Here is a 27,920-nt window from a genome sequence, read left to right as displayed (position 1 = left end):
TCCTCTCTTCTTCTAGCCACTTCAGGGGAGGAAACTCCTCCTGTCTGAAAAGAGAGTGAAGGTGCGTGGTTCCCCAAAATCTAAGATTAATTTTAGCATTTTACAAAATTAAAGGCTAATTTTCTTTTTTCCTTCCTTCTTTTCTTTTTCTTTCTGTCTTTCATCTTTTTAGGCACACCTGGAGCATATGGAAGTTCCCAGGCTAGGGGTCGAATCAGAGCTGCAGCTGCTGGCCTACATCGCAGCCACAGCAACACAGGATCCAAGCCACATCTGTTACCTACTCTGTAGCTTGTGGCAACGCCAGATCCTTAACCCACTGAGCAAGGCCAGAGATTGAACCCACACCTTCACGGACCCTATGCCAGGGTTCCTAACCCACTGAGCCACAGTGGGAATTCCATGGCTGCTTTTCATTTCAAAAATAAATTGTACCAGTGTAGAGAACTTCAGTGTTCTTTTTAAGTGTGAAGCCTTATGTTTTGTCTTAATATTCTGGACACCTGTCCCAAGGTCTGATAAATATTTGTTGTCTGAATGACGTTTAAAACGGTTTCTTAATGTTTAAGCTAGTGGTTTCCAGACTTTGGAAAAAGTAGGGCAGCAAAGTAAAACATAAAAGAATATGCAGCATTAATAACTTTTTATTTTACCATATAAGGATGTTTAAAAATAATAACTTACACCACAAACATCACAACTTCATAAAGAAACTAAATATTTTAATATAAAAACTAAGAAGAATGCACTCTTAGAATAAAGGCAGTCTTCTGGCCTCACACACACACACACACGCACACACACTCTCTCTCTCTCTCTCTCTCTCTCACTCACATCTAAATTGTGCTAATGGGAGTTCCTCTTGTGGCTCATCAATAACAAACCCAGCTAGTATCCATGAGGATGCAGTTCGATCTCTGGCCTTGCTCACTGGGTTAAGGATCCACTGTTGCTGTGAGCTGTGTAGTCACAGACATGGCTCGGAACCCAAGTTGCTGTGGCTGTGGTATAAGCCAGCAGCTACAGTTCTGATTCGACCCCCAGCCTGGGAACTTACACATGCCACAAGTGTGGCCCTAAAAAGACATAAACAAATACATAAATAAATGTAAATTGTGCAGATTGCCTTCACTTTATAGTCAGCCAGGAGAAACTGGTCACAGTATGGTACTGAAAAGCCCCAGGTTCCTTGGGGACACTGCTCACACTCGAGAGATGTCTCAAGGGACACTTAGAATGTTCTCACCCTTGGCTTGTTTTTTTCCCCCAAACAGAGCTCTGTCAGAAAAAATTGTCTCCGTCCTGCCAAGAATGAAATGTCCACACCAGCTGGAGCCCCACCAGATCCAAGGGATGGATTTCATTCACATCTTTCCTGTTGTCCAGGTGAGCGCATCTTCATGGTTTCCTGTGCTCTGAGCTCTGCACGTCAGAATTGCTGCAACAGGTCTGGCTCTCAGGCCGTGTAGCCTGGATCCCTTGTCTGATGGGTGCGGCATGGATTTGGTAGCAGCAGAACATTTTGACACTCCCTGGCGTCCTCAAAAGGTGGCCTCAATCCACCCTAGCTTCACCCTGTCACCTGTTCTGATCTCTAAATGCTCCCATTAGTCACTCTTCATTGCTCTTCCTGTAAAGATAGACCCCCATCACCCTCCATACTCTGGTCCCCTTCAACCTGTGTATCTGTCTTCCTTTTATTCCTTGCTTTACTTTGCTCTTCCTATTCTAGCCCTTCTGACTTTGTGTCAAGTTTCCTCATACATGCTGTGCGCCTGTCACAGGCTTTTCCTTCAGGCTGGAAAGCTCCCCACTTCTCAGCTGCTTAATTCATGTTCATCCTTCAGACCTCAGTCCCAAAAAGCCTCCTCGGAGAAGCTTCCCTGGAGCCCCAGATCTACCGTAGGTCCCTTTGCTCCATCCTCTCTTACGCCCAATTCCCTACCTTCACTGGAATCTTCCTTTCTGACCTTTGTGACAGTTACATTCAGGCATCTGCTTGCTTATGTGTGTCTCCCGTCAGACTATAAGCTTTTTGAGGACATGTACTCTGGCTCTCCTGTTCACTGCTGTGTCTCTGGCACCTCATGGAGTGTCTGGCACTTAGTGGGCATTCAGTCTGTATTTGCAGGCTAAACTTCTAATAGATTTATCTCCACCCGGCTTTTCCCCAAGACCTCATGATTAAGCTGCTCATGCTGTACAGCTTCCTGGATTCCGTGAGCTTCTTGGGTCTTGGCCTCTCCTCCAGGCACCCTAAAAAGAGAAGGAGCAGGGGGACTCACTTTTGTTGCCTATTTTGTGAACAGTACTACTTTGCCTTGGATCCCAATAGAGTTCCTTGAAGCATCTGTTGTAATTCCAGCCTCACATCTGAGGAAAGAGAGGATAGTCGATTTGCTTAAGGACAGAGAGTGGAGGGTGGAGAGGCAGATATGGGTCTCAACTCCTTGTCTTTAAGCCCTGTGCTTTCGCCTCCCCCACAGTATGCCACGCAGAGGAAAGCCACACAGGCCTTGCTAGAGAAGTTTCCTGATTCTGTTAAGATGATGTAGTGTAGGAGCTAAGAGCCTGAACTCCAGAGACTTTCTGTGTTCCAGCCTTGGCTCTGCCACTTTCTTACTGTGTGATGGTGGGAAAGTGACTTAACTTCTTACCTGTGAAGTAGAAATAATCATAGCACCTGCCTGCTAGAATGCATGTTGAGTAAGTTATTATGTGTAAGCGCTTGGCTGAAATACTGGCACATTTCAGTAAATGCGTTCTGAGTGTTACATAGTTGTTTCTGTTGCCGTTGCTATTCCTAAGAATGCTCCCCTGCGCTAGATTGTAAATCACATATGTTGAAGTTTGTAACTGAAATATGTAAATTTGAGGCTAAGCCTTTAACCAGGATTTGGTCTGTATGTTTGTTAAGGGGATGGTACCCTGTCCTTTCTGCGACACAGGAGGTAGGGAACCCCTGGTAGATTCTTCCCAAAAGCTCCAACAGCATCCTACTTCGAAGTTGTTGCCTTTTCCCCAAAGCCTGGATTTCTGGTGACTAGACCTTACTCTATCCTCTACTAGAACTTTGAGGACCAAAAGTCCAGTCCAGAAATGAGAAGGGGGTGAAAAGGAAGTGCTTTTCTACAGTTGGTTTGGGCATTTTGTGCTGCGAGTGGAATGCCAGCAGACTTCCTGTCTGGATGTGAGCGCCTCAGCTCATGTTACATGGGTTAGGGATCCAGTGTTGTCACTGCAGTGGCTCAGGTTGCTGCTGTGGTGCAGGTTCACTCCCTGCCCTGGGAACTTCCACATGCCACAGGTGTGCCCCCCTAAAAAAAGTCTGAATATTGGGGATTTTTTTCACCTGTCAGATGAGGGTCATACTAGATGTTCTCACTGGTTCTCTTCTCTGTCTCTGATCTGTGGCACCAGTGGCACCAGAAGGAGAGAGTTCCAGAAGGATCTACCAGTGGACGCTGGGAGGCTTGGGGAGCAGCTGGGTTTGTGTTGGACCCCAGGTGTTTAGGGAGCTCGCTAGTACTTGTGTTTCATTTGCTCCCACAGTCACTACATGAGGTGAAAGGAGCTGATACTGTCACCTCCACTTCACAGAGAGCAGGAACCTGAGGCCTGGGCATCTCAAGTGAGGCTCTAAGGCCTCTGGGCCTCAGCATCCAGATGCCCAGCAGCTGCTTTTCCTGTAGGGCAGTGTGTATGGCTAGTTGCTCATCGCCTGGTCACTTCATCTTCTGTTGTCTAGGTCCTCAACTTGGGCACCTCTCAGTTGGGCTTCACCCTGTGGTGTTTTATCCCCGTCAGCTCACATTTCCTACCTTTCTTCCTAGTGGCTGGTGAAGCGAGCCATAGAAACGAAAGAAGAGATGGGCGACTACATCCGCGCCTACTCTGTATCCCAGTTCCAGAAGACCTACAGCCTCCCCGAGGTCAGTGTTCTGCCCTTTTCTTGTCCTGCTGAGAACGTGAGGCACAGTTTGAGGCTCCCGGGGACCAGAGTGAGCTCAGCTCCCCCGTACCCCCTTCCACGTGGTGCCTCTGCCCACCTGCTCAGCACTGAAAGGCACCTCCTGGCTTGTTAAACTGCCTCCTTAAGTGGGCACTGAGTGGCAAACCCTACGATTTTGTCTTTTTTCCCTCAGTTTTGGTACTTGATCCGAATTTTTATTGAATTACAAGAACATGAGTATATTTGTGTGTGGTCATGTAAAGCTTTTCGAGAGAACACCTGCTTAGGACATGCCTGTAATAACATTTAATAGTAATCACGGCAACAACAATAACTGATAATTATCAAATACTTACCACATTCTAGTCCAAGCACATCACATGCCTCCTCATTTTTGGTCCTCATGACTGCTCCCTGAGGTACGCAGTATTGTTCCCATTTTACAGATGAAGAAACTGAAGCTTGGTGATTTGCTGGAGGTTTCAGTGCTCATAAGGATTTGAAGTGAGAATGCTTGTCTTCATCATAACATGCTGTGGCCCCTATTTTCTTACTGCCTGTAGGGATCTGTTTTGAAGGCATCTACAGAGGCCCTGGCTTTTTCCCATGCAGAGTATATTTCAGCTTGTTAGGAAATCAACACTTTTTCAGGCAGCTTTGCAATGAGAAGTCAGTTTATAAAACAGATCACTTAGCATCCAGAAGAGTTTCAGTCTTCACGCAGGATTTGTTTAATCGCTCCATTTTGTCTTGCAGGATGATGACTTCAGCAAAAGAAAAGAAAAGGCCATCAAGACAGTCATTGACCTCTCAGTGAGTTCCCTGCCCGAGTTCTTCTGTAAGGGAAGAACATAGGGTCACAGCCGTCAAATAGCCCTTTGCCTTAAATCACAGAAAACCCCGCCCCCAGTGTTTCAATCTGCAGGGACTGCCCAGGAGCTGACCTCAGACAGGAGTGTGAAGGCCCTGCCCGCCACATGTGCCCAGTTCCTGATGCCACCATTTGGGGTAGAATGTGCCACAACTACTGCCCTGTGTTTTCCTTGGTTCCAATTTTCCAGAACCAAAGCCCTTGCTCATATGTGCCAGTGGAAGGGGTGGGTGTCACACAGCTCCAGAGAGCAGGTGGTGGCCTGGAGAAAATGCATGGAGGTCATCACCCCGTTCGTGATGGCTTTGAAGAGGCAGAGCAGCCTCTGAGCTTTGTGTGGAAAACTCTGGGACGGCCTTTGTCACCACGCACAACCTGTCTTAACCACACAGGGTCGTGTGTAACCATAGGGTCTGCACTCATGTCCCCACCTCTCCAGTGCCAGGGCCAGAGGAGATCTTTGGGCCTTTTCAAATTATTCTGGGCTGGAGCCCAGCAGAACCCTGTCAGCTCCACCCTCTCCCCATCCCTCAGCCTTGCTACTTGAGCTGATGGGTGGAAGTTCTCTTTCTTTAGAAAATAATGTATAGAGTTTTTTAGGGCTTTTTTTTTTTTTTTTTTTTTTTTTTACTTTAAGAATAAATGTGGGAATTCCCTCATGGTCCAGTGGTTAGGACTTGGTGCTTTCACCACTGAGACCTGGCTTCAACCCCTGATCTGGGAACTGAGATCCCACATCAAGCCGCTTCATGCTGCAGTCAAAAAAAAAAAAAAAGGAATAAATGTATGGTCGTGGTCTACCCAGGTGACTACTCTGAAATGAATAACAATAATTTGATGATGAAAGATATGAAGTGAGCATTTAAAACAAAAAAGAAGTCTTTGTCACTTTATGGTTGTAATTTGTATGTTTTCCACAATTCCACTTTGGAAATGAGAGGAATGGAAAACCTTTAAGATAGTTACACTCTGAAGCCAGACAGATTGGTTTTCAGATTTGGTGGCATCATTAAATAATAAGAACAATAAGACATGATAGAATAGCAGAGTAATTTTTTTTCCTGATTGTGAAATAGATGTTCAGTTTAGAACATCCTTAAAAGTTTTTTCTAAAAAGGTTGGTAGATCAGAGGAAGAAAACCAACCTTAATTTAACAGCGCAGAGGCAGCCACTTTTGGTGCTTGGACATATTTCTTATGTGTTTCTAATATGCATTTTTATACTGAATTTGAATTACACTGTGAGTATAATTTTGTAGCTTTTTTGCACTTACCAATATAGAGCTGGTATGCTGTTAAAGATTCCCCCTAATTGCATTTTCATGGCAAATAATAACCATTACAGTTGGTTGGCTGTGCTGTTGCTGTCCCTTGTTTTTAAGTGATGCTTCCTTTCTGGAAAGATCTGAGAATTAGATGACAGCATAACCTCTGATGAAGGAGCTGGGGGGCCAGGGGCAGGAGCGAAAGGGAAATTCTCTTTTCCCTATAAACCCTGTGCTGTTTGAATTTGATACAAAATCTGTGTATGACCTATTCAAAAAGAATAAAGTAAAAAATATTTAATGCTTAATTGAATATCTTCATGTGGGAGTTCCCATTGTGGCTTAGTGGAGACAAATCTGACTGGCATCCCTGAGGGTACAGGTTCAATCCCTGGCCTTGCTCAGTGGGTTAAAGATCTGGCATTGCTATGAGCTGTGTGTGGTATAGGTTGCAGATGCAGCTTGGATCTGGCATTGCTGTGGCTGTGGCATAGGCCAGTGGCTACAGCTCTGAATTGATCCCTAGGCTGGGAACCTCCATATGCTGTGAGTGCGGCCCTAAGAAGACAAAAAAAAAAAAAAAAAAAAAAAAAGAAAGAAAGAAAGAAAAAGAATATCTTCATGTGTAATCTCACTCAGAGGGAGCCCTGGGTAGCGAGTAAGAAACATTACATTTTTTGGCTCTATGGCCAAGAATAAAAGGCCAGCGTCGCTGGTAATCACCTTATCAATGAATCTGGGCCTGATGTTTCTGTACCTAAGAGACATCTTAGGCCTCAGAGACACATTATTTCTTCTAGCTTGTAGTGGAGGGTTTTTTTTGTTTGTTTGTTTGTTTTTTTAAATCATCTCCTGCTTGGCAATGGGACTTATACTCTTAATGGGATTTAAAGAGGTAATGATCATGACAAATACCTAGCGCCCAAACATTATTCTAAGCATTTACGTATAGCTTATGTGATCCTCACCAGAACCTATGAAGTAATAGTAGATGGTTTGTTTTTTTTTTTGACAGATGAGGAAGCTAAGGCACAGATAGGTTATGTAGGTTGCCCAAGGTCACACTGGTGATGATGGAGCCAGGATGCAAACACTTGTAACTTGTAACTACTGTGCTCTGAGGCTCAAAATAAAATGCAAATGCTGCTAGTTAGAAAATAAAGCAAGATAAAGGAAAATGGGAAAAAATTATAAAGTCTCCGTAATAATAGCTCAGATTGCTTAGTTTATTTCCTTTTTTATGTGTGAACTTACTCCTCGGTTGACTGTCAATACATTTGTAGCAGGAGTGATAAAGAATCCCCAGAGAAAACCCAGAGCTGGCCTTTGCAGTTGGTTGGTTGGTTTTCTTCTTTCCCGTCTACTGAAAATGCTCTCCTTACTTCTAGATGCCGTCTTCTTAGGCTTCTTAGCTGAGCTCCCATTGCCATTAACATCCATCCCTCACCACTCTGCTCCTGCTTCCTTGCCACCTTGAAGTGAGAGTCCCAGAGGCTTGGGAGTGGCCCCAGGGCTGAGTGCGGGTCCTGTCTTCTTGTGAGGCAGTGTAGAACATGAAAAGCTTGCTGGGTTTTGTTCGTTGTCACTCTGTCCAAGGAGAATCCTTCCCCTGGTAAAGGGGATGAAGCCTTTCCTTGAGGACCAGAACATGGTTCTTAGCAAGTCTCAGATTCTGAAGGGGTTTTTCTTCTCCTTCCAGCCTCTCCCCAGTTCTGCCCTTCAGATGCCTCATCCGTGTCTCTTACCTGCCCCTCATTGACAAATCTAGAATCCCAAATTTAAATTCTGAAGTATAGATTAAAGATTAAATTCCGTCTCATATATGGTGCCAGGTTTCTAGACCCAGCCTTTTATAAAACATGCATGTCACTGCCATGTACCAATTGAGTGCCTTCTATATCTTGGCACCTCATTGGCATTTTACAAGCATTGTTTCATTTACTCCTCATCCACATTCAACACTCAAGAATTTATATATATATATAGTTTTTTGGCTGTGCCTGTGGCATTTAGAAGTTCCCAGGCTAAGGATCAAACCCTCACCACAGCAGTGACAGCGCCAGATCCTTAACTGCTAGGCCGCCAGAACTCTGTTATTTTTCCATTTTATAAATCAGGAAAATGAAATTCAGGAAGGTTACTAAATTTCCTGCACAGTTGTAGAGCTGGGTGGCAGCAGCCAGATTTTGATTTTTACGTCTGATTTCTCATACACAGCAAATGCTTCTCCAGTTTTCTCAGTCTTCATCTGGTCTCTGATTTCCTGCATGTGCCTGACACTAACTTTGTGGTAACGTTCCTGACTGACTTCAGGACCCTGAGATATTATTCATAAGGGTCGCAGAGACTCAGATGCATGTGGAACAGTTGGGCGCTCGGCCTTTATGAGGGCATCTGCTCTGACTTTGCCCATTCAAAGATGTTTGTCCAGCTGGAGAAGGATGCCAGGGGAGATTGCTATGTCCTCTCTTTTTCCATCTATTAACATGTTATCATTGTGCCTCAACAAACAGACTCCACTTGCTTTTGCTTAGATGTAACCTCTTTTTTAAAAATATTAAAAGTGTTAATATTTTTCAAAAATTTTTAGTTTATTCTTATCTTTACCATCTTTGTAGGGCTGTTCCAGTGTTTTCCATTCATCCTAGGTTATGGAGCTCATCTATTTCTTTGATGCATATATTTTTTTTAAAAAAAAAGTTATTTTTTCTTTTGTACTAGTACTATACAAGTAATAGTAATAATAATAACAAATTAGGAAATGGAGAAAAAGTACAAAGACTAAATCATCTAATACCACCAGCCAGGGATAACCACTGATATTCCAAGTGGGAAATACAGAGTTGTGGATATTAGTATAAAGAATTAGATATCACCAAAAAAGGGCATGATACTTACTGTATGTTCTGTTTTGTTGTGTGCATATTTTACTCAGCAGTATAATTGGGGATATGTTTCCATGCCAGTAAATATACTTCCATAGGATTTTTAGTTGCTGTACATTATTCTCTGTGTGGGACTAATTCAACTAGTTTGTATTTTTTTTTTTTTCTTGCTGTTATGTAGGACCATCCCCATAGCTAAATTTTTTCTTTTATCTTTAATTATTTACTTAGGATACAGTCTGTGAAGTGGAACTGGTTCAGAGGTTATGCTTGAGTCTGTTGGTACCTCTTACCAGATTGCCTGGCAGAAAGGTTGTTGCAAACTGGAACTTCTGAGCTCATCACCTCAGGGAGTTCACTCTTTGTCTTGGCCTCATTTTTTTCCTCCTAGGGATTATCGACAGTCCTTCTACTGCTTTTTTAACATGTGTTCTTGACTTCTCCATACCTTGTTTTTACAGAATAGCTGGCTGCTTTGTAGACCACCTGCTTAATGGATGGTGGTATTTTCAAAAGACATAAGCAGAGGAAACTGCTGACAGCTCAGGACAGGCCTCCCCTTACCACCCTCCACTTCTGCACGGTGATCATAATTGCTCATTTGTCTCATCTAGTGTGCTCTTGTACAGCCTGCTTTCTCCTTTTCTAAGCTGTCTGTTTTCCGTATTCAGGAATTATCTGACCTGTGTAGTGAAGTCTTTTATTCCCTCTTAACCTTGAGTAGAGAGTACCTGTGAGATTTTACCCAAAGCCCCCAAATATATATTCATGTACTATTTGTTGAGCATTTTTTGGTAATGTTTAAAATTTTGTGTAAGAATAGAGGGGCCAAGGGAAAAAAAGAAAGACTTCTTATTGGTCCCCCCAGAAACCATGTCATTTAAAATTACAACTCTGGGGAGTTCCCATTATGGCTTAGCAGTAATAAACACAACTAGTATCCATGAGAATGCAGGTTTGATCTCTGGCCCCACTCAGTCAGTTAAGGATCTGGCCTTGCTGCAGCATGGGTCACAGATGCAGCTTGGATCTGTCATGGCTGTGGTTGTGGGTTGGCTCATTAGCTGCAACTCCAATTCAACCCCTAGCCTGGGAACTTCTCTATGTCTTGTGTGTGGCTCTAAAAAGAAAAATTAATTACTTATATAAAAATATAGCTCCACAGTGCCCTTCCACAGGGAACACTGTGAGGAAGGCCTTTCCACCCAGGACATAACATGTAAATGTGGCAGCATCTGTTAAAAAAAAAGATTAGTAGTGAAGACTGGAGCTCAGCTTCTCTCATAAAAACAACAAAATTTACAACCAGATGCTGAGCAGTCTTCAACCAAATGGACAGGAAACTTTCAAAAAGATATCCTACTCCAGAAGACAAAGAGGAGGCCACATCAAGAGGTAGGAGGGGCAATTACGTGATATAAGCAACCCCATGCCTCCCAGCTGGGAAGCCCCACAGACTGGAAAGTGACTGTATCACAGAGACTCACCTTCAGGAGTGAGAGTTCTGAGCCGCACATCAAACTCCCACATGCGGGGATCTGGCACTTGGAGAAAGAGCCCCTGGAGCATCTGGCATTGAAGGCCAGTGGGGCTTGTGCGCAGAAGCTCCATGGGACTGGGGGAAATGGATACCATGTGCACAGGGTCCCAGGGCAAAGTAAGGTCTCTATAGGAGCCTGTGTCAGACCGACTGCAGTTCTTGGAGGACCTCTTGGGAAAACAGGGGTAAATGTGGCTTGTTGTGGGGGAAGGACATTGGAAGCAAAGCTCTTGGGAATATTCATCAGTGTGCCTTTCTCTGGAGGTGGCCATTTTGGGAAAATCTGGCCCCACCCATCAGCCCTGAGAAGCCCCAGGCCAAACAATAATCCAGGTGGGATCACAGCCCCACCCCTCAGTAAACAGGCTGCCTAAAGAACCCCCAAGCACACAGCCACCTCTAATCACACCCAGAGACAAAGCCCCACCCACCAGAGAGATAGGAATCAGCTCCACCCATCAGGGGGGAGGCATCAGTCCCTCCCATCAGGAAGCCTACAGCAAGCCCCCATACCAACTTCAGCCACAAGGGGGGCAGACACCAGAAGTAAGAGAGGCTACAACTCTACTCTTTGTAAAAAAGGTCACCACACCAAAAACCTATACAAATGAAAAGACAAGAGAACCATAACTCAGATGAGGGAGAAAGGAAAAACCCCAGAAAAACAGGTAAGTGATCAGGAGATTCTCAGCCTCCAGGAAGAAGACTTTAGACTGCTGATGCTGAAAATGATGCAAGACATTGGAAATAAACTGGATGCAAAGATGCATAATTTACAGGAAACACTGAGCAAAGAGATACAAGATATAAAACTTAAATAAGAAGAGATGCAAAATACAGTAACTGAAATAAAAAATTCACTAGAAGCAGCCAACAGCAGAATGCAGGAGGCAGAAGAACGAATAAGCGAGGTAGAGGACAATTTAGTGGAAATCACAGATGCAGAACAGAAAAGAGAAAAAAGATTGAAAACAAATCAAGATAGTCTCCGAGAATTCTGGGACGACTTTAAACACATCAATATCCATATTATAGGGGTGCCAGAAGGAGAATAGAGAGAGAAAGGGACAGAAAAAATATTCCAAGAGATAATAGCCAAAAACTTCCCTAACAGGGGAAAGGAACCACTCACTCAAATCCAGGAAGCACAATGAGTACCTTATAAAATAAACCCAAGGAGGAATAACCCGAGACACATATTAATCAAACTGACCAAAATTAAACACAGAGAAAATCTTGAAAGCAGCTATGGAAAAGAAACAAATAACATGCAAGGGAACCCCAATCAGGTTATTGGCAGATTTTTCAGCAGAAACTCTGAAGGCCAGAAGGGAGTGGCATGATATACTTGACGTGATGAAAGGAAAAAACCTCCAGCCAAGATTACTTTACCCATCAAGGCTCTCTTTCAAATTTGTAGGAGAAATCAAAACCTTCCCAGATAAGCAAAAGCTAAGAGAATTCAGCAACTAAACCAGCTTTACAACAAATACTAAAGGAACTTCTCTAGGCAGAAAAGAAAAGGCCACAACCAGAAACAAAAGTACCACAAATGACAGGCTCACCAGTGAAGGTATATATACAGTAAAGACACGAAATCATCCACACGCAATTATGCCACCAAAATCAGAAATCATGAGAAGAGGATGGTACAAATGCAGGACACTGGAGATGTGCCTGCAATTAAGAAACCAACAACTTAAAACAACCTCATATATATTATAGACTCTTATATCAAAACTTCAGAATAACTGCAAACCAAAAATCTACAATTGATACACAAATAAGAAAAATCAACTCAAATACAACTAAAGATAATCATCAAACCAGAAGAGGAGAGAACAAGAGAAGAAGGGAAGAAAAATGAGCAACAAAAACAAATCCAAAGCAATTAATAAAATGGCAATAAGAAATACATATCAATAATTACCTTAAATGTTAATGGACTAAACGCCCCAACCAAAAGACGTAGACTGGCTGAATGGATACAAAAACAAGACCCATATACATGCTGTGTCCAAGAGACCCACTTCACTTCTAGGGACACATACAAATCGAAAGTGAGAGGATGGAAGAAAATATTTCATGCAAACGGGGATCAAAAGAAAGCTGGAGTAGCAATACTCATATCAGACAAAACAGACTTTTAAATGAAGAATATTTTAAGGGAAAGGAAGGTCACTGCATGATGGTCAAAGGATCAATCCAAGAAGAAGATATAACAATTTTAAACATCTACGCACCCAGCATAGGTTCATCACAGTATATAAGGCAACTGCTAACAACCTTAAAAGGACAAATCAACAATAACACAATAATAGCAGGGGAATTTAACATCCCCACTTACAGCAATGGACAGATCATCCAGACAGAAAATCAACAAGGAAACACAGGCCCTGAATGAAGCATTAGACCCGATGGACTTAATAGATATTTATAGGACATTCCATCCAAAAGCAACAGAATACACATTCTTCTCAAGTGCACATGGAACATTCTCTAAGATGATCACGTCCTGGGCTACAAATCCAACCTCAGTAACTTTAAGAAAATTGAAATCATAGCAAGCATCTTTTCCGACCACAAGGCTATACGACTGGAAATCAACATGAAAAGAAATGCAGAAAACACAAACATGTGGAGATTAAAAAACCTGCTACTAAACAACCAATGGATCACTGAAGAAATCAAAGAAGAAATTAAAAAATACCTAATGACCACAAAGATACAACACTCCAAAACCTATGGGATGCAGCAAAAGCCATTCTAAGAGGAAAGTTTACAGCAATACAAGCTATAAAGCTCAAATAAACAAGCTAACTATATCTGAAGCAGCTAGAGAGAGAAGAACAGACAAGATCTAAAGTTAGTAGAAGGAAAGAAATCATAAAGATCGGAGTAGAAATCAATGGAATAGAAATGAAGAAAATCACAGAAAAGATCAATGAAACGAAAAGCTGGTTCTTTGAAAAGATCAACAAAATTGATAAACCCTTAGCCAGACTTCTCAAGCAAAAAAGAGAGAGGACTCAAATCAATAAAATTAGAAATGACAAAGGATAAATAACGATGTACATCACAGAAATACAAAGGATCATAAGAGACTACCATATGCAACTATACGCCAGTAAAATGGAAAACCTAGAAGAAATAGACAAATTTTTAGAAAAGTACAATCTTCCAAGACTAAACCAAAATGAAATAGAAAAGATGAATGGACCAATCGCAAGTACTGAAATTGAAATTGTGATTTAAAAACTTCCAACAAACAAAAGTCCAGGACCAGATGGCTTCACAGGCGAATTCTATCAAACATTTAGAGAAGAGCTAACACCTCGCCTTCTGAAACTATTCCAAAAAAATACAGAGGAAGGGACACTTCCAAACTCATTCTATGAGGCCACCATCACCCTCATACCAAAACCATACAAAGATACTACAAAAATAGAAAATTACAGGCCAATTTCACTGAAAAACATAGATGCAAAAATCCTCAACAAAATACTAGCAAACCGCATCAAACAATGCATTAACAGGATTGAACATCATGATCAAGTGGTATTTATCCCAGGGATGCAAGGGTTCTTCAGTATCCACAAATCAATCAGTGTGATACACCACATTAACAAACTGAAGAGTAAAAACCACATGATCCTCTCAATAGATGCATAAAAAGCCTTTGACAAAATCCAACACCCATTTCTGATAAAAAAAAAAAATTCTTCAGAAAGTGGGCATAGAGGGAACCTACACTAACATAGTAAAGGCCATATATGACAAACCCAGAGCTGACATCATTGTCAATAGTGAAAAGGTGAAAGAATTCCCACTGAGATCAGGAACAAGACAAGGATGCCTGGTGTTCCCGTCGTGGCGCAATGGTTAACGAATCCGACTAGGAACCATGAGGTTGCGGGTTCGGTCCCTGCCCTTGCTCAGTGGGTTAACGATCCGGCGTTGCCGTGAGCTGTGGTGTAGGTTGCAGACGCGGCTCGGATCCTGCGTTGCTGTGGCTCTGGCGTAGGCCAGTGGCTACAGCTCCGACTCGACCCCTAGCCTGGGAACCTCCATATGCCGTGGGAGCAGCCCAAAAAATAGCAAAAAGACAAAAAAAAAAAAAAAAAAAAAAAAAAAAGACAAGGATGCCCACTCTCGCCACTACTCTTCAACATAGTTTTGGAAATCCTAGCCCCAGCAATCAGAGAAGTAAAAAAAATAAAAGGAATCCAAATTGGACAGGAAGAAACAAAATTATCCCTATTCGCAGATGACATGATACTATACCTAGAGAATCCTAAAGACTCTACCAGAAAACTGTTAGAGCTCATCCATGAATTTGGTAAAGTTGCAGGATACAAAATTAATACACAGAAATTGTCTGCGTGTCTATATACTAACAATGAAAGATCAGAAAGAGAAATTAGGGAAGCAACCCAGTTTACCATTGTATCCAAAAGAATAAAATACCTAGGAGTAAACATACCTAAAGAGACAAAATCCATACTTTTGGATTGGAAGAGTCAATATTATCAAAATGACTATACTACCCGAGGCAATCTACAGATTCAATGCAATCTCTATCAAATTACCAAGGACATTTTTCACAGAACTTGGAACAAAATATTTTTAAACTTTGTTTGGAAGCACAAAAGGCCCAGAATAGCCAAAGACATCCTGAAAATGAAAAACGGAGCTGGAGGAATCAGGCTCCCTGACTTCAGACTATACTACAAAGCAACAATCATCAAAACCATATGATACTGGCACAAAGACAGAAAGATAGATCAATGGAATAGTATAGAAAGTCCAGAATTAAACCCATGCACCTGCAGTCAACTAATCATGACAAAGGAGGCAAGAATATACAATGAAGAAAAGACAGTCTGTTCAATATGTGGTGTGGTGCTGGGAAAACTGGGCAGCATTATGTAAAAGAATGAAATTAGAACAGTTCCTAACACCATACACAAAAATAAACTCAAAATGGATTAAAGACCTAGATGTAAGACCAGATACTATAAAACTCTCAGAGGAAAACATAGGCCAAACCCTCTCCAACATAAATGACAGCAACATCTTCTCAGATCCACCTCTTAGAGTAACGACAGTAAAAACAAAAATAAACAAAAGGGCCTTAATTAAACTTATGTTTCTGCACTGGAAAGGATACCCTAAACAAAACGAAAAGACAACCCACAGAATGGGAGAAAATATTTGCAAATGAATCTACCGACAAGGGATTAATCTCCAAAATTTGTAAACACCTCCTACTGCTCAAAACCAAAAAGACAAACAACCCCATCAAAAAATGAGCAGAAGATCTAAACATACAGTTCTCCAAAGAAGACATACATATGACCAAAAAACACATGAAAAGATGTTCAGCATCACTCATTATTAGAGAAATGCAAATCAGGTACCACCTGATTATTAGAGAAATGAGGTACCACTGATTATTAGAGAAATGAGGTATCATCTTATACCAGCAAAAGTCTGCAGACAATAAGTGCTGGAGAGGGTGTGGAGAGAAAGGAACCTTATTACACTGTTGGTGGGATTGTAAATTGGTGCAACCTCTATGGAAAACAGGATGGAGATTCCTCAGAAAACTAAAAATAGAACTACCATTTGATCCAGCAGTCCCACTCCTGGGCATCTATCCAGAGAAAACCATGACTCAAAAGGACACATGTACTCCGATGTTCACTGCAGCCCTATTTGCAATAGCCAAGACATGGAAACAACCTAAATGTCCATCAACAGAGGAGTGGATCAAGAAGATGTGGTACATATGTACACATGGAATATTACTCAGCCATTAAAAGGAACGAAATACCAGCATTTTTTGCAACATGGGTGGACCTAGAAATTATCATGCTAAGTGAAGTCAGTCAGACAGTGAGACACCAACATCAAATGCTACCACTTATATGTGGAATCTGAAAAAAGGACACAGTGAACTTCTTTGCAGAACAGATACTGACTCACAGACTTTGATAAACTTATGGTTTCCAAAGGAGACAGTTTGGGGGGAGGGGAGATATCTGGGGGTGTGGGATGGAAATCCTATAAAATTGGACTGTGATGATCGTTGTACAACTATAAATGTAATAAATTCATTGAGTAATAAAAAATGAGTAATTTTATTAATAATAGCCTGTATACATATGTATGTATATGTTAGCCCTTAATGTGTGTCAGTTTCTAAGTAGATTGATTAATCCTTATAGCTCTCTCCCTATACCTGTTTTACAGGTAGAAAATGACAGAGGTTAAAGTAACTTGCGCCAAATCAGCAGATAGTAATGGGGCAAGTATTAAAACTGTGTCTGTTTGACGCCATCTATTCACTCAATAACAGTAACTGAGCACTGTGTGCCAGATTGCACGCTAGGACATGAGGCTAAAGCAGGGACATTCTCACTGCGAAGGATTCAAGGGATGTCAAGTTCATCAAGGTAAAGGGTGTGACCACAGGGTGGCAGTAGCACACATGGGCCCTATTTGGGGGATGTTTGACAGGTTTGCCCCGCAGAGTGGGTGTGGCCTTCCCGAAACCTGAGCAAGAGGACCATCCTAAAGGGGAGGAAAGAAAGCAAGGGACCCCTGGGGTGAATGAGGGGTGGGAAACTCCAGGGTTGATTCAAGATACTTGAAGGGCAGCCACAGCCTAGGGTCTTTATACCCACTGGCCTTATCCTTCCTGGGGTCACCAAATGTCAGGTGCAGTTTTGCAGAGCATGAAACACAGACAGGCTTTAAACAACTAAAAATCTGCTTATCAGGGCCATCTTTTAAATAACTGGGCATGTGAAAAGTTTGAGTTTGGTTCTGGAGGGTTTTGAGCAGCAGGTCTCAGTCTCCTGTGAAGTAATAAACCTTGGAGTCAATATACAGAAGCCATCTTGGCTCGTTTATACAAAAGAGCTAGCTCATTCTTACCCACCAAGTTACTCTGTTCAGGAGTTCCTATTGTGGCTCAGTTGGTTAAGAACCCGACTGGTATCCTTGAGGATGTGGGTTCGATCCCTGGCCTTGCTCAGTGGGTTAAGGATCCAGCATTGCCATGAACTGCAGCGTAGGTTGCCGATGCAGCTCGGATCTGGTGTTGCTGTGACTGTGATGTCACTCCAATTCAACCCCTAGCCTGGGAACTTCCATGTGCCTCGGGTGCGGTCCTAAAAAGAAAAAAAAGTTATGCCCTTCAGTTCAGACTCAAGGGGCCCTGAGGTAGGGGTTGGGCTGGACCTCCAAGAGCAGAAGACAGGCCTTCATGGCAGAGCTCATGTGAGAGAGGATAGAAAGGGAACAGGGTTGGGGGTGTCTGGAGAAAACCCTACCTCCCCAGCTAATTACTCCCCATGGACATGCATGCCATCCACATTCTCATCCCTCCCTCCCTCAGTACCCGGGGGCTCTGTCGTGGTAGTGGTGGTGGTTTTATTATTGCAAGAGTGAAGAAAACAAGCTTATTTGTCCCAGTTATAATAACTTTTTTTAATGGGACCTTTCAGGACACTGCGTTTGGTGGTGGGAATGTCCGTGTAGCCCTTTTAGATGGAAGGTAGCATTTGTTCAGGGGCTTGTTGGCTGAGGTATGTCTGTTGGAGTCAGATTTGGGCTGTCAGGTGAGCCCTGTGAGATTGAGCTGCTGGGGTCACTGGAAGCACTTTGGGAATGTGCTTCCTGCTGAGTTGGATGTGGTCTGACCACCTAGAGCTGCGAGGGTAGGCTGTTGGCTCTTTGGTTGCCTGCTCGTCATTTCATGAAGGGCTTTCCCACCAGAATGGGGCAGGCAGTGACTGGCCATGGTGCTTAGCTCTTCCCATCCCTTCCCTGATACTTGGAATGTGGCCCAGAGGAATGGCCCCACCAGCTGAACCTGACTTGAGGCCTTCATCTCTCACAGTGCATGAGGGTCTCCTTTACCAAAGGGTTGCCTTAACTTTTTAACTCCACTCATGTATCCTTTGGCATCAGCTGAGCAAATGATCAGAGCCCACCATGAAGGGTGATGAGAGTTGAGGTATATAACACATCTTGCAGGGTGCTTAAGAGTCCCAGTTCTGGAATCATCCCAACTCTGTCATTTATTGCCTTTGTAACTCTGGCAAGTTATTTCATCTCTGTGCCTGTTCCACCATCTGTGTACATAAAACAAAGATAACTACCCTGGTAGGTGTGAGGATCTGGTGGGCAGCATGTGTAGAGGAGTGTATGCTTGTCACATACCTAGCATTCCAGAAATGACTGCCTTTGCTATTGCCTATTGCTCCCACTATTAGTGGCAAAAGATAAATTGATTTTGCATACCTTCTTAATAGTGCAATCATGTAGAAAAGCATGGGTTTTTAAAAAATTAATCTTAGACTTTATTTATGAAATTATTCTACCAACTCATTGTCTTTACAGGGTTAAAAGAACACCAAAAAAAAAAAAAAAAAGAGAGAGACTGGATGCATCCTTCAAGGTCTTTTAGTCCAAGGCTCATTTTATAGATAAAGAAACAGGCCTGTTGTAGGGAATATGTGACCCTAAGAAACTGCCTTTCTTAGGGTTACACAGCTTGTTAATGGCAGAGACAGGACTAGATGTCAATGTTCTTGACTCCTATTGCTAAAAAGGGTGACTTAGCAGTAGTTCTGGAAAACCTCTGACATTTAGGTCCCTTACTTAAGCAAACCTATGTTGTAATGATTCATGGAGCAGACTCAGATTGTATGTGTCAAGAGGGCTCTGCCAAAGTGGCTGGTGGATGACTAGAATGCCCACAGAGGCAAGTTAGTGTAGTAGGAAACCTTGGGACTGGCAGCCAGGGTACCTATCCTAGCAAGCCTGGATAATTATGTAATCTCTGCTTCTTTAGTAGCAAAGTGGAGGTAATGGCATCTGCATTGCCTCTACTTCATTGTGTAGTTATAAAATGCAAAAGGTGAGACCTATATGTGATGCTTTAAAGTAGAAGAAATAATTACACAAAGGCCAACGTTGTCATTGTTTGGCAGAATAAAAGGTCCTTGTGGCCTCATTTTTTCACTATGCTATTGTTTTGGAGTCAGTCCCTTTTGTAGAAGAATCCAATTTCCTGTCCGGGGTCATTGACTCTCTGAATTAAGCTCCATTATACAGTGCTGCTATAATGGTAGAGCTCAGTGGAAATTAAATCGTACACAGTAACTGACGTCATATGAGTTTATTATGGTTTTCACTTCCCCATAAATTTGTTTTATGTTATTTATAGCTTCCTATTCATGTAGCCACCAGCAGCAAACCAGGAATGTTTGTGGCAGAAAGTTATAGGAACAGCCCTCTATTATCAGTCCAGAACCTGTTTCATTCCTTTTCTACAAAATTGTTGAGATATATGTATGGTACAAAGGGATGTTTTCCTGTATGTTTGAAATTCCTCATAATAAAAAGTGAGATGATAATAAAGTTAACCAGAATTTTCAAGGGGAGAAAAAGTCTAATTAACATAAAAAATGCCACTGTCCAAAGAAACCAATAATAATGCTTGTCCTGGTGAAGTCCAGGTAGAGGTTAGGTGTGGTGAACTCTGCTGGTGAAGGAGAAAAAGATTCAGGGACAAATAGAATACCTTGCATAGACAGCTGCCTGCTTGCACCCAGAGCCCTGAGCAAATGTTACTAAGGTATGATTTGATGCCAGTTTGACAGTCAAGAAGGACATTCATTTGGGGTAGAATGACAAATCAGGTCATAACTGAGCATATGCCATATACCAGACAGGTAGGTAGGTAGATAGGCAGACAGACAGATACACACACACACACACACACACACACACACACGTATATACAATTTCAGAATGTGTCCTCACAAAATAGATAATTTTTTCTATGTTTATAACTAAATCCTATTCTGATAATTTAAAAAGTCATTGAAAGTCTGTAGCGCATTTTGTGTTCTTATAAAATTTTTTGAGGATAAACCTCAAAACACTTTTATAGAAGAGATGTATCTCTGAAGGATTTGTATCTGTTATTAGCATTTAAGAATTGAGATGTCTGTGGTTTTTACACAGTTTGTGGCTCTGAGACATAGAAAGGTCTAGATATGTAATGACTGTGGAAAATTTATATGTTTTTGGAAAAAAATTTTTAAGAAATAATAAAGTTTTGAATAGAGAGTAGAACCTTGCTTTTCTAGTTAAGATTCGATATTATAAAGATGTTGGTTCTTTCCAAAGCAATCTGTAAATTTGGTATGATTCTAATCAAACAAAGCTCAACAGTTTCTCATGATGACCTTGGCAAGCAGATAGCAGAATTTGTTCAGAAGAGAAGATGTGTAAGAATAGCCAGGAAATTTGAAAAAGAACAGTAGAGACAGGATAAAGCCTCAAAAAGTGAAAGGGATTGGAGTTCCCATCACGGCTCAGTGGTTAACGAATCCAACTAGGAACCATGAGGTTGAGGGTTCGATCCCTGGCCTCGTTCAGTGGGTTAAGGATCTGGCGTTGCCATGAGACACGGCTTGGATCCAGCTCCGATTAGACCCCTATCCTGGGAACCTCCGTATGCCAAGGGTGTGGCCCTAGAAAAGGCAAAAAGACAAAAAAAAAAAAAAAAAAAAAAAGTGAAAGGGATTGAAGATAATATTGGTACATGTTATATATACATATATATCTATTTGCCATTTTAAATCAAGGGAAGGATAGACTATTAACTTGATGTTGGGATTCTTAACTTTCCATTCAGAGAAAAACATATGTCTATAGATAACTACCTTTCACTATACCAAAAAAAAATAAATAAATAAATCTGAATAGATTAAAAGGCTAAATATAATCTCTAGAAGTAACATATAAGAGCTTTTTTTTTAAATAATCCCCAAGTTGGAAGTAAGGTGATTGATAAATCTGCATGAAATATTAAAATGTCATAGGACCAAAAAAAAAAAAAAACCAAGATAAAACAAAGTTGACAAGATTGGGTGGAAGTATTTACTACAACATAGCATTCAGATGGGTAAGCTCCTCTCCTATAGGGGGCTAGACTCACCACATGGGGATGGGGAAGGCCTCCCACCTCAGTGGCTGGATGCAGGACCAGAGCCTTCCTCACACCCTCTGCCTCATCCACTTCTTAGGATGCTTACAAGCCACGTCGGAAATATAAACGCCAGCAGGGAGCAGAGGAGCTTCTGGATGAAGAATCGCGGGTCCACGCCACGCTTTTGGAATATGGCAGGTAACGGATGGGACCCAGTCTGAAGTTTCTATTTGGTAAAAACTGTTGAAAAGAAGAGATGATTTAAATCATTTCACTGCGATTAACTTGGCTGGTCTTCACCTAATTGACAGGTTTTGGCCTGTGATTTCCAACACTGGGGACTTTTCCCTCTAGCATTGAATTAGCCCAGTTTCTGTGGGTAGTAGCCTCCTTGATGGTGGTAGAGGCCTGATCTTTGAAATTTCTCCCTAGTGCTGGCTCTGCCCTCTTTGGGGATAATCAGGGCGTGTAAGGCAAGTGCAGAGCCCGGGGTTGGGGGTGGAGGGGAGGGCTCTACCCTTCATGCCCCTGCCATGTGTTAAGATCTTCAGGTAAACTAGAGAATCGAAAGCAGTTACAGGAGTTTTTATCCCATGTTAAAGTAATTGTTTTGGTTTCCTACGCAGAATTGTTCTGACCAGGAAAATGAAGAATTTAGAAGTGGTTCTGTCACTTCTTAAAAACAGCTCTAATTTAAAAAAAAAAAAAAAAACAATTTTTATAGCCTCAGTTTTTACTTAAACACCACCCATCCGCCCCACACACACACACCCCACACACCCAGGCACACACATACACACAGGGAAGTGCTTCTCCTTGGTGAATTTTTTTGCTTGACTCTGGGTATTGACCTTCCTTTGTGTCCTGCGTTTTCTACTTAGGGTCACTGATTCCTTGATGTGAGTATGTTTCCTCTCCCCCGTTCCAAGTGGTTGAGTGGTTGCTGTGTGCTGCTCTGCTCATAACCCAGCCCTCACGGGCTGGAACTAACGGCACTGCCACTAGTGTCTCTGAGTGAGCATCTGATGGCTTCCCACTCTAGGATGCTGGGGAGAAGGAGAGGAAGTTAAGGTTTCATTGGCTTACTAATTCCATCTCTCAAACAGAATTGTAATTGCCATTGTTTTGGCTTTGTTTTGGGGGGGGGGGCGGGTCGTGTGTGGTCATTTCCTCTCTGCCTAAGAATGAAAACTAGTTGCTTTCATTCAAAGGAAGTTTTTATTTCTTGCCCTGACCCTATAGCACACCAGTTGTTGCTGTGAATTGAACTTCTCTTCTGGGTCAGATAACTCCAGACCAGCTCCACTAAGTCAGGGCCTGGTATAAAATGAAAATGCAGGGCCCCTTGTTAAAAATTATGAATAATGAGTAATCATTAAGAATTTCATGACAAGAGCTCCCGTCATGGCTCAACGGTTAATGAACCCGACTAGCATCCGTGAGGACACAGGTTTGATCCCTGGCCTCTCTCAGTGGGTTAAGGATCTGGTATTGCCATGAGTTATGGTGTAGGTCCCAGACGTGGCTCAGATTCCGAGTTGCTGTGGCTCTGGCGTAAGCTGGCAGCTACAGCTCTGATTGGACCCCTGGTCTGGGGACCTCCATATCCTGTGGGTGTGGCCTTAAAAGACAAAAAAAAAAAAATTTCATGACAGTAGCAACAACCAAGTGTGGGCCTTTTTAGGGTGTGGGGGCCTGTGTAACTGGATGGGTTGCAAGCCCTGGACACTGATGAGGTCTTTGCAGCCCTGGGGTCTGCAGGCAGGCAAGCAAGGCTATGCTGCTCTGGGTGAGTCAGAGCTGGAGAGACAGCCCTGTGAGTGTCACATGTTCCAGAGCCAGAGAGCACTTGAGGAAATGCTGGGGCGGGGGGGGGTTGTTAGTCTGTATTGTTCAGACCTATGTTTTTTTTTCCAGTGTCATGGATACCCACATGTTCCTGGGGATGAAAAGAAGTCTGATTTAGTAAATTGCCCACTTCATTGAGACCATGCTGGCAATATTTCAGTATTTTTTGTTTCGAAATTGTGTGAAGTTGGAGCTTTCCCATGTGCTGTAGTTGGTATTTGTTATCACTACATAATGCTAGGTAAATTCAGGAGGACCTCCCTGCTCATCCTCAGGAATAGTTGGTACAGTTTGAGGCCCAACTTGGCCTGGTTTTCTTTCTTTAGGTAAGAGACTTTGTGACTCCTCCCAAACTTGGAGTTCGAGAAAGTCTCAGTACCAACCTTAGCTCCTATTGGTGGGGTCATGCTAAACTAACCCCTCCTGACTCTCAAGCTTAAAAGCTTTTTGGGTTTTTTTAGGAGATGGGATTATTTTAGCTTTTCTGGTAAGGAGAGAGTGAGTTTGTGAGAGGTGGGGAATTCTGATGGTTTCTCAGCTTATTCCCCTTTTTAATAAAGACAGCATTCAGATACGTTAAAAAGTAACTTGTGCAAGGTCAGCTCTTAACCATTAAGCACTGGTAGGAACCTCTAACTGAGATTTGAACCCAGGTTTGTTAGACTCCAAAAGCATGTCATCATCATTATCTACAAATGTTGTTTGAACCTCTGGTGGGGGTTTGGGTCTTGGTTTTAGGAAGACAGGCACAATATGCTGTTTGGTTTGAGACTGAACAAGAAGAGACAGCAAATTGGATAAAATTTACAGCCCCAAGAAGTGGTTCTCTATTCTCCTTCCTTGAGGAGGCCCCTCCCCTCCTTTCTGGATGTCAGACTCTTGACTTAGAGTTCTATTCAGAACTCTCCACTGCATGGAGATCTTTCCCATTAAATGAAGATTACATAACAATATCTATGTGAAGGACTTTGCACAGCTTGTCCCATGTAGAAAACAGTTAAATGTCAACCATTAGATGCCACCACCACCACCATCATCACCACCACCACCACCACCACCATCAACACCATCAGCAGCAGCATCAACACCATCAGCATCGCCATCACCATCATCACCACCACCACCACCATCAACACCATCAGCAGCAGCATCAACACCATCAGCACCGCCATCACCATCATCACCACCACCACCACCATCAACACCATCAGCAGCAGCATCAACACCATCAGCATCGCCATCACCATCATCACCACCACCACCACCATCAACACCATCAGCAGCAGCATCAACACCATCAGCACCGCCATCACCATCATCACCACCACCACCACCATCAACACCATCAGCAGCAGCATCAACACCATCAGCATCGCCATCACCGTCATTACCACCACCACCACCATCCTCTTTAGCAGCAGTTTTCAGTTCTCAAATGTCCTTGAATATGATCTTTAGATTCACATGAGGAGCCTACCCTGAGCCTCCCATTCAGTTCTCCTTGTCCTTGTGTTCTCATTACCCTTAGCCCTCCTATAGCCCCTTTGTGAGAACCCTTACCCACTTCCTCCCCTTCCCCAGTCAGGCAGGGTTGGCCCCCTGCTGGCTCTGGCTCTCACTGCTCTCCCCTGTTCCTCCCTCGATGTTAATGATATCCCTTAATTGCTTACCCCACCTAGGAATCCAAAACCCCATCAGTTGTCAGTGCTTCTGTTTTCCTCTTCATCTCCCCTCTTGACAAGAGGGAAAGTATTTTGACTCTTAGAGCTTCAGGTCTTAAAACAGTGTTTCCTCTCTGGGGTCACTCATCAGCCTTGGCCCACAGTGGCATCTGGCTTTGAGGCCAGCATTCCAGTTTCTTCTGCCTTTTTTTGACGTTTAGTTCCTCAAATAAGGCTAGACTTAGAGTCTGGTCAACTGTCATGAGGGCCTTAAGGACTGTGTCTTGTTAAAAAACATGTTTAGGTTTGTTTGTTTAAATGTCCGTTGTTGGAAAAATAAGACTCGTAGTTTTGATTTTAGACTTAAACACCATTGTAACTTTATAATATTTCAATTATATTATGGGTCCAGTCAACTCATAGGAGCTAACCTAAACACCTAACCACACTATGAATCTTAAGATGCCAGTGTGGGGAAATGGATTTTATGTGTATATACGATGTCTCTCCCAACCTGTCTCTGTCTCCTCTGAAGGCCCATGACATGCTTATAGAAGATATGTAGTAAATACTTGTTGAATGAACATGGAGTCAGTCCAGAGTCCTGTTATTTAGGGCTTTTCTTATGCTCCTATTTTGTTCTCAATTATGGATAGTTTGATATCTGTCTTAATTTGCCTTGGGGAAGTTACTTGTAGAGATTAGTTTGTTTCCTACATCTATGATGTCCAGTGTGGTAGCCACTAGCCACATGTGACCGTTGAGTACTTACAATGTGACTCATGTGACTCAGAAACAGAATTTTAATTAATTAAGTTAGATTCAAATTTTAAAAATGCATGCTTTAGGATTTCTCATCATGGCTTAGCAGTAATGAACCTGACTAGAATCCATAAGAATGCGGGTTTGATCCCTGGCCTCACTCAGTGGGTTAAGGATCTGGTGTTGCCATGAACTGCAGTGTAGGCCAGCAGCTACAGCTCTGATTACACCCCTAGCCTAGGAGCTTCCATATGTCACAGGTGCAGCCCTAAAAAGCAACAAACAAACAAACAATCAAAAACACATGCTTTATATAGTTATTGGAGTATGTTTAAGTATGTTATAGAATATCTTGGGTATGTGAATCTACTAATTTAAAGTTATATGTGTGGCTGTCATTATATTTCTTTTGGACTGTGCTGTTCTAGATGTGCATCCTTGATGTTAAAGACCAAGTCTTGCATTTAGGGTCTGAGGAAGTGACGAGGTGGTAAGAGGGCCGGAGCTCGTGGGTGCGGACAGTGTAGATATCAGCCAGGTTGGTGAGTCAGAGCTAACAAAGGGCAAGGCAGAAACACAGTGGAGCATGTGGCCCTGCATACCAGCTGACACTTGAGAGGAAAGGGCCTGTCAGACAGGGCAAGGGGAGAAGGGTGTAGGATACAGCAGTGTAGCTTGGAAGGATAAAAGAGGAGTAAATGTGTCTGTAGTAGAGATAAGCTGAAGCACCTCTTTGCTCTGTGTGAGGAATGGTAAAGGGGTGTCCTGTCCTCCTGGTGAAATTCAGACAACACAGAAGAATCTCCCAGAGACGCCAGGACCAGTGAGCAAAGGAGGCAGGCATTGCTAAACAGTGGGGGCAGCTGTGTCACAGAAGCATCACCACAGGTCATATGGAAAAGGAGGCCTTTGGAACAATCAGCGGAACTCTTCTTTCATTCAGCAAATGATAGTTAATTGCCTATTATGTGCCAGGTGCTGTGCTAGACACTGGAGACACAGAAGTGAATGTTCATAGCAGCACTATTCACAGTCACTAGAAAGTGGAAACAACTCAAATGTCCATCAGCTAATGGACCGATACATAAAATGTGGTTTATCCACATGGTAGGATGCTGTTTAGTCAGAAAAGGGCATTTAGTATTATTTGTGCTATAATACAGTTGGACCTTGAAAGCATGTTAAGTGAAAGAAGCCAGGCGCAAAAGGCAAAATAGCGTGTGATTCCATTTGTATGAAATATCCAGAGTAGCAGATCCAGAGATGGAAAGTAGATTTTTGTTTGCCAGGGAAGGGAAAGAGGGGAAATGGGACTAACTGCTGTTTATATATATTCTGTATGGAGTGCGCTTACAGTGATGGAACTATTATAAAATTAGTAGTAGTGGTTGTACAAAATAGTGAATACACAAAAAACCACTGAAGTATACATTTTAAAGTAGTTAATTTTATCCTATATGAATTATACCTCATTTTTTTTCTTTGGCTTTACCTGTGTCATGTAGAAGTTCCCAGACCCAGGATCGAAGCCACACCACAGTTGCAGCCTGCACCACAGCTGCAGCAATGCCAGATCCTTAAGCTGCTATGCCATGTGGTGACTTCCTCAATTTTTTTAATGTAAAGGAAGAAAAGTTAATGAAGCAAATGTCCTCCCTTCCAGGGCTTACCAGACAGATTTGCACAGAACATGTAATTATTGTATGCCATGGGATGAGTGTTTTGGTGCTGTCAACACAAAAAGACATGTCTGGGGGCCTAGCCTAGTTTTTTGGGGTGGTTAAAAAAATCTTCCAGAGCCTTTATCTTTTTTTTTTTTTTTTTTTTTTGTCCTTTTGCCATTTCTAGGGCCGCACCCACGGCACATGGAGGTTCCCAGGCCAGGGGTCGAATCGGAGCCATAGCCGCCGGTCTATGCCACAGCCACAGCAACGTGGGATCCAAGCTACGTCTGCCACCTACACCACAGCTCATGGCAACACCGGATCCTTAACCCAGTGAGCAAGGCCAGGGATCGACCCCGCAACCCCATGGTTCCTAGTCGGATCCGTTAACCACTGAGGCACGACGGGAACTCCCAGAGCCTCTATCTTTAAGGAGTAGATGAGACCTGGGAATTGAA

General features: G+C 42.6%; 1 protein-coding gene across 2 annotated transcripts in view; it reads left to right on the top strand.

The window, feature by feature from the left end:
* Positions 1–27,920, top strand: part of CCDC93 (coiled-coil domain containing 93) — a 100,843-nt gene that overhangs the window by 12,363 nt on the left and 60,560 nt on the right. Inside the window, exons 4-8 of one of the 2 annotated variants that reach the window (XM_021075794.1) lie at positions 1,275–1,386; positions 3,834–3,932; positions 4,709–4,765; positions 21,625–21,725; positions 22,409–22,426. In XM_021075794.1, the coding sequence (XP_020931453.1) occupies positions 1,275–1,386; positions 3,834–3,932; positions 4,709–4,765; positions 21,625–21,725; positions 22,409–22,426 (387 nt within the window). The remainder of the gene's footprint in view (positions 1–1,274; positions 1,387–3,833; positions 3,933–4,708; positions 4,766–21,624; positions 21,726–22,408; positions 22,427–27,920) is intronic. The other variant, XM_001927273.5, reaches the window with a different exon arrangement.

Source organism: Sus scrofa, chromosome 15 (genome assembly GCF_000003025.6).
Source record: "Sus scrofa isolate TJ Tabasco breed Duroc chromosome 15, Sscrofa11.1, whole genome shotgun sequence".
NCBI classification, from domain to species: Eukaryota; Metazoa; Chordata; class Mammalia; order Artiodactyla; family Suidae; genus Sus; species Sus scrofa.
Note: the sequence above shows the minus strand (reverse complement) of the source record. Positions and strands in the feature narration are given on the sequence as shown.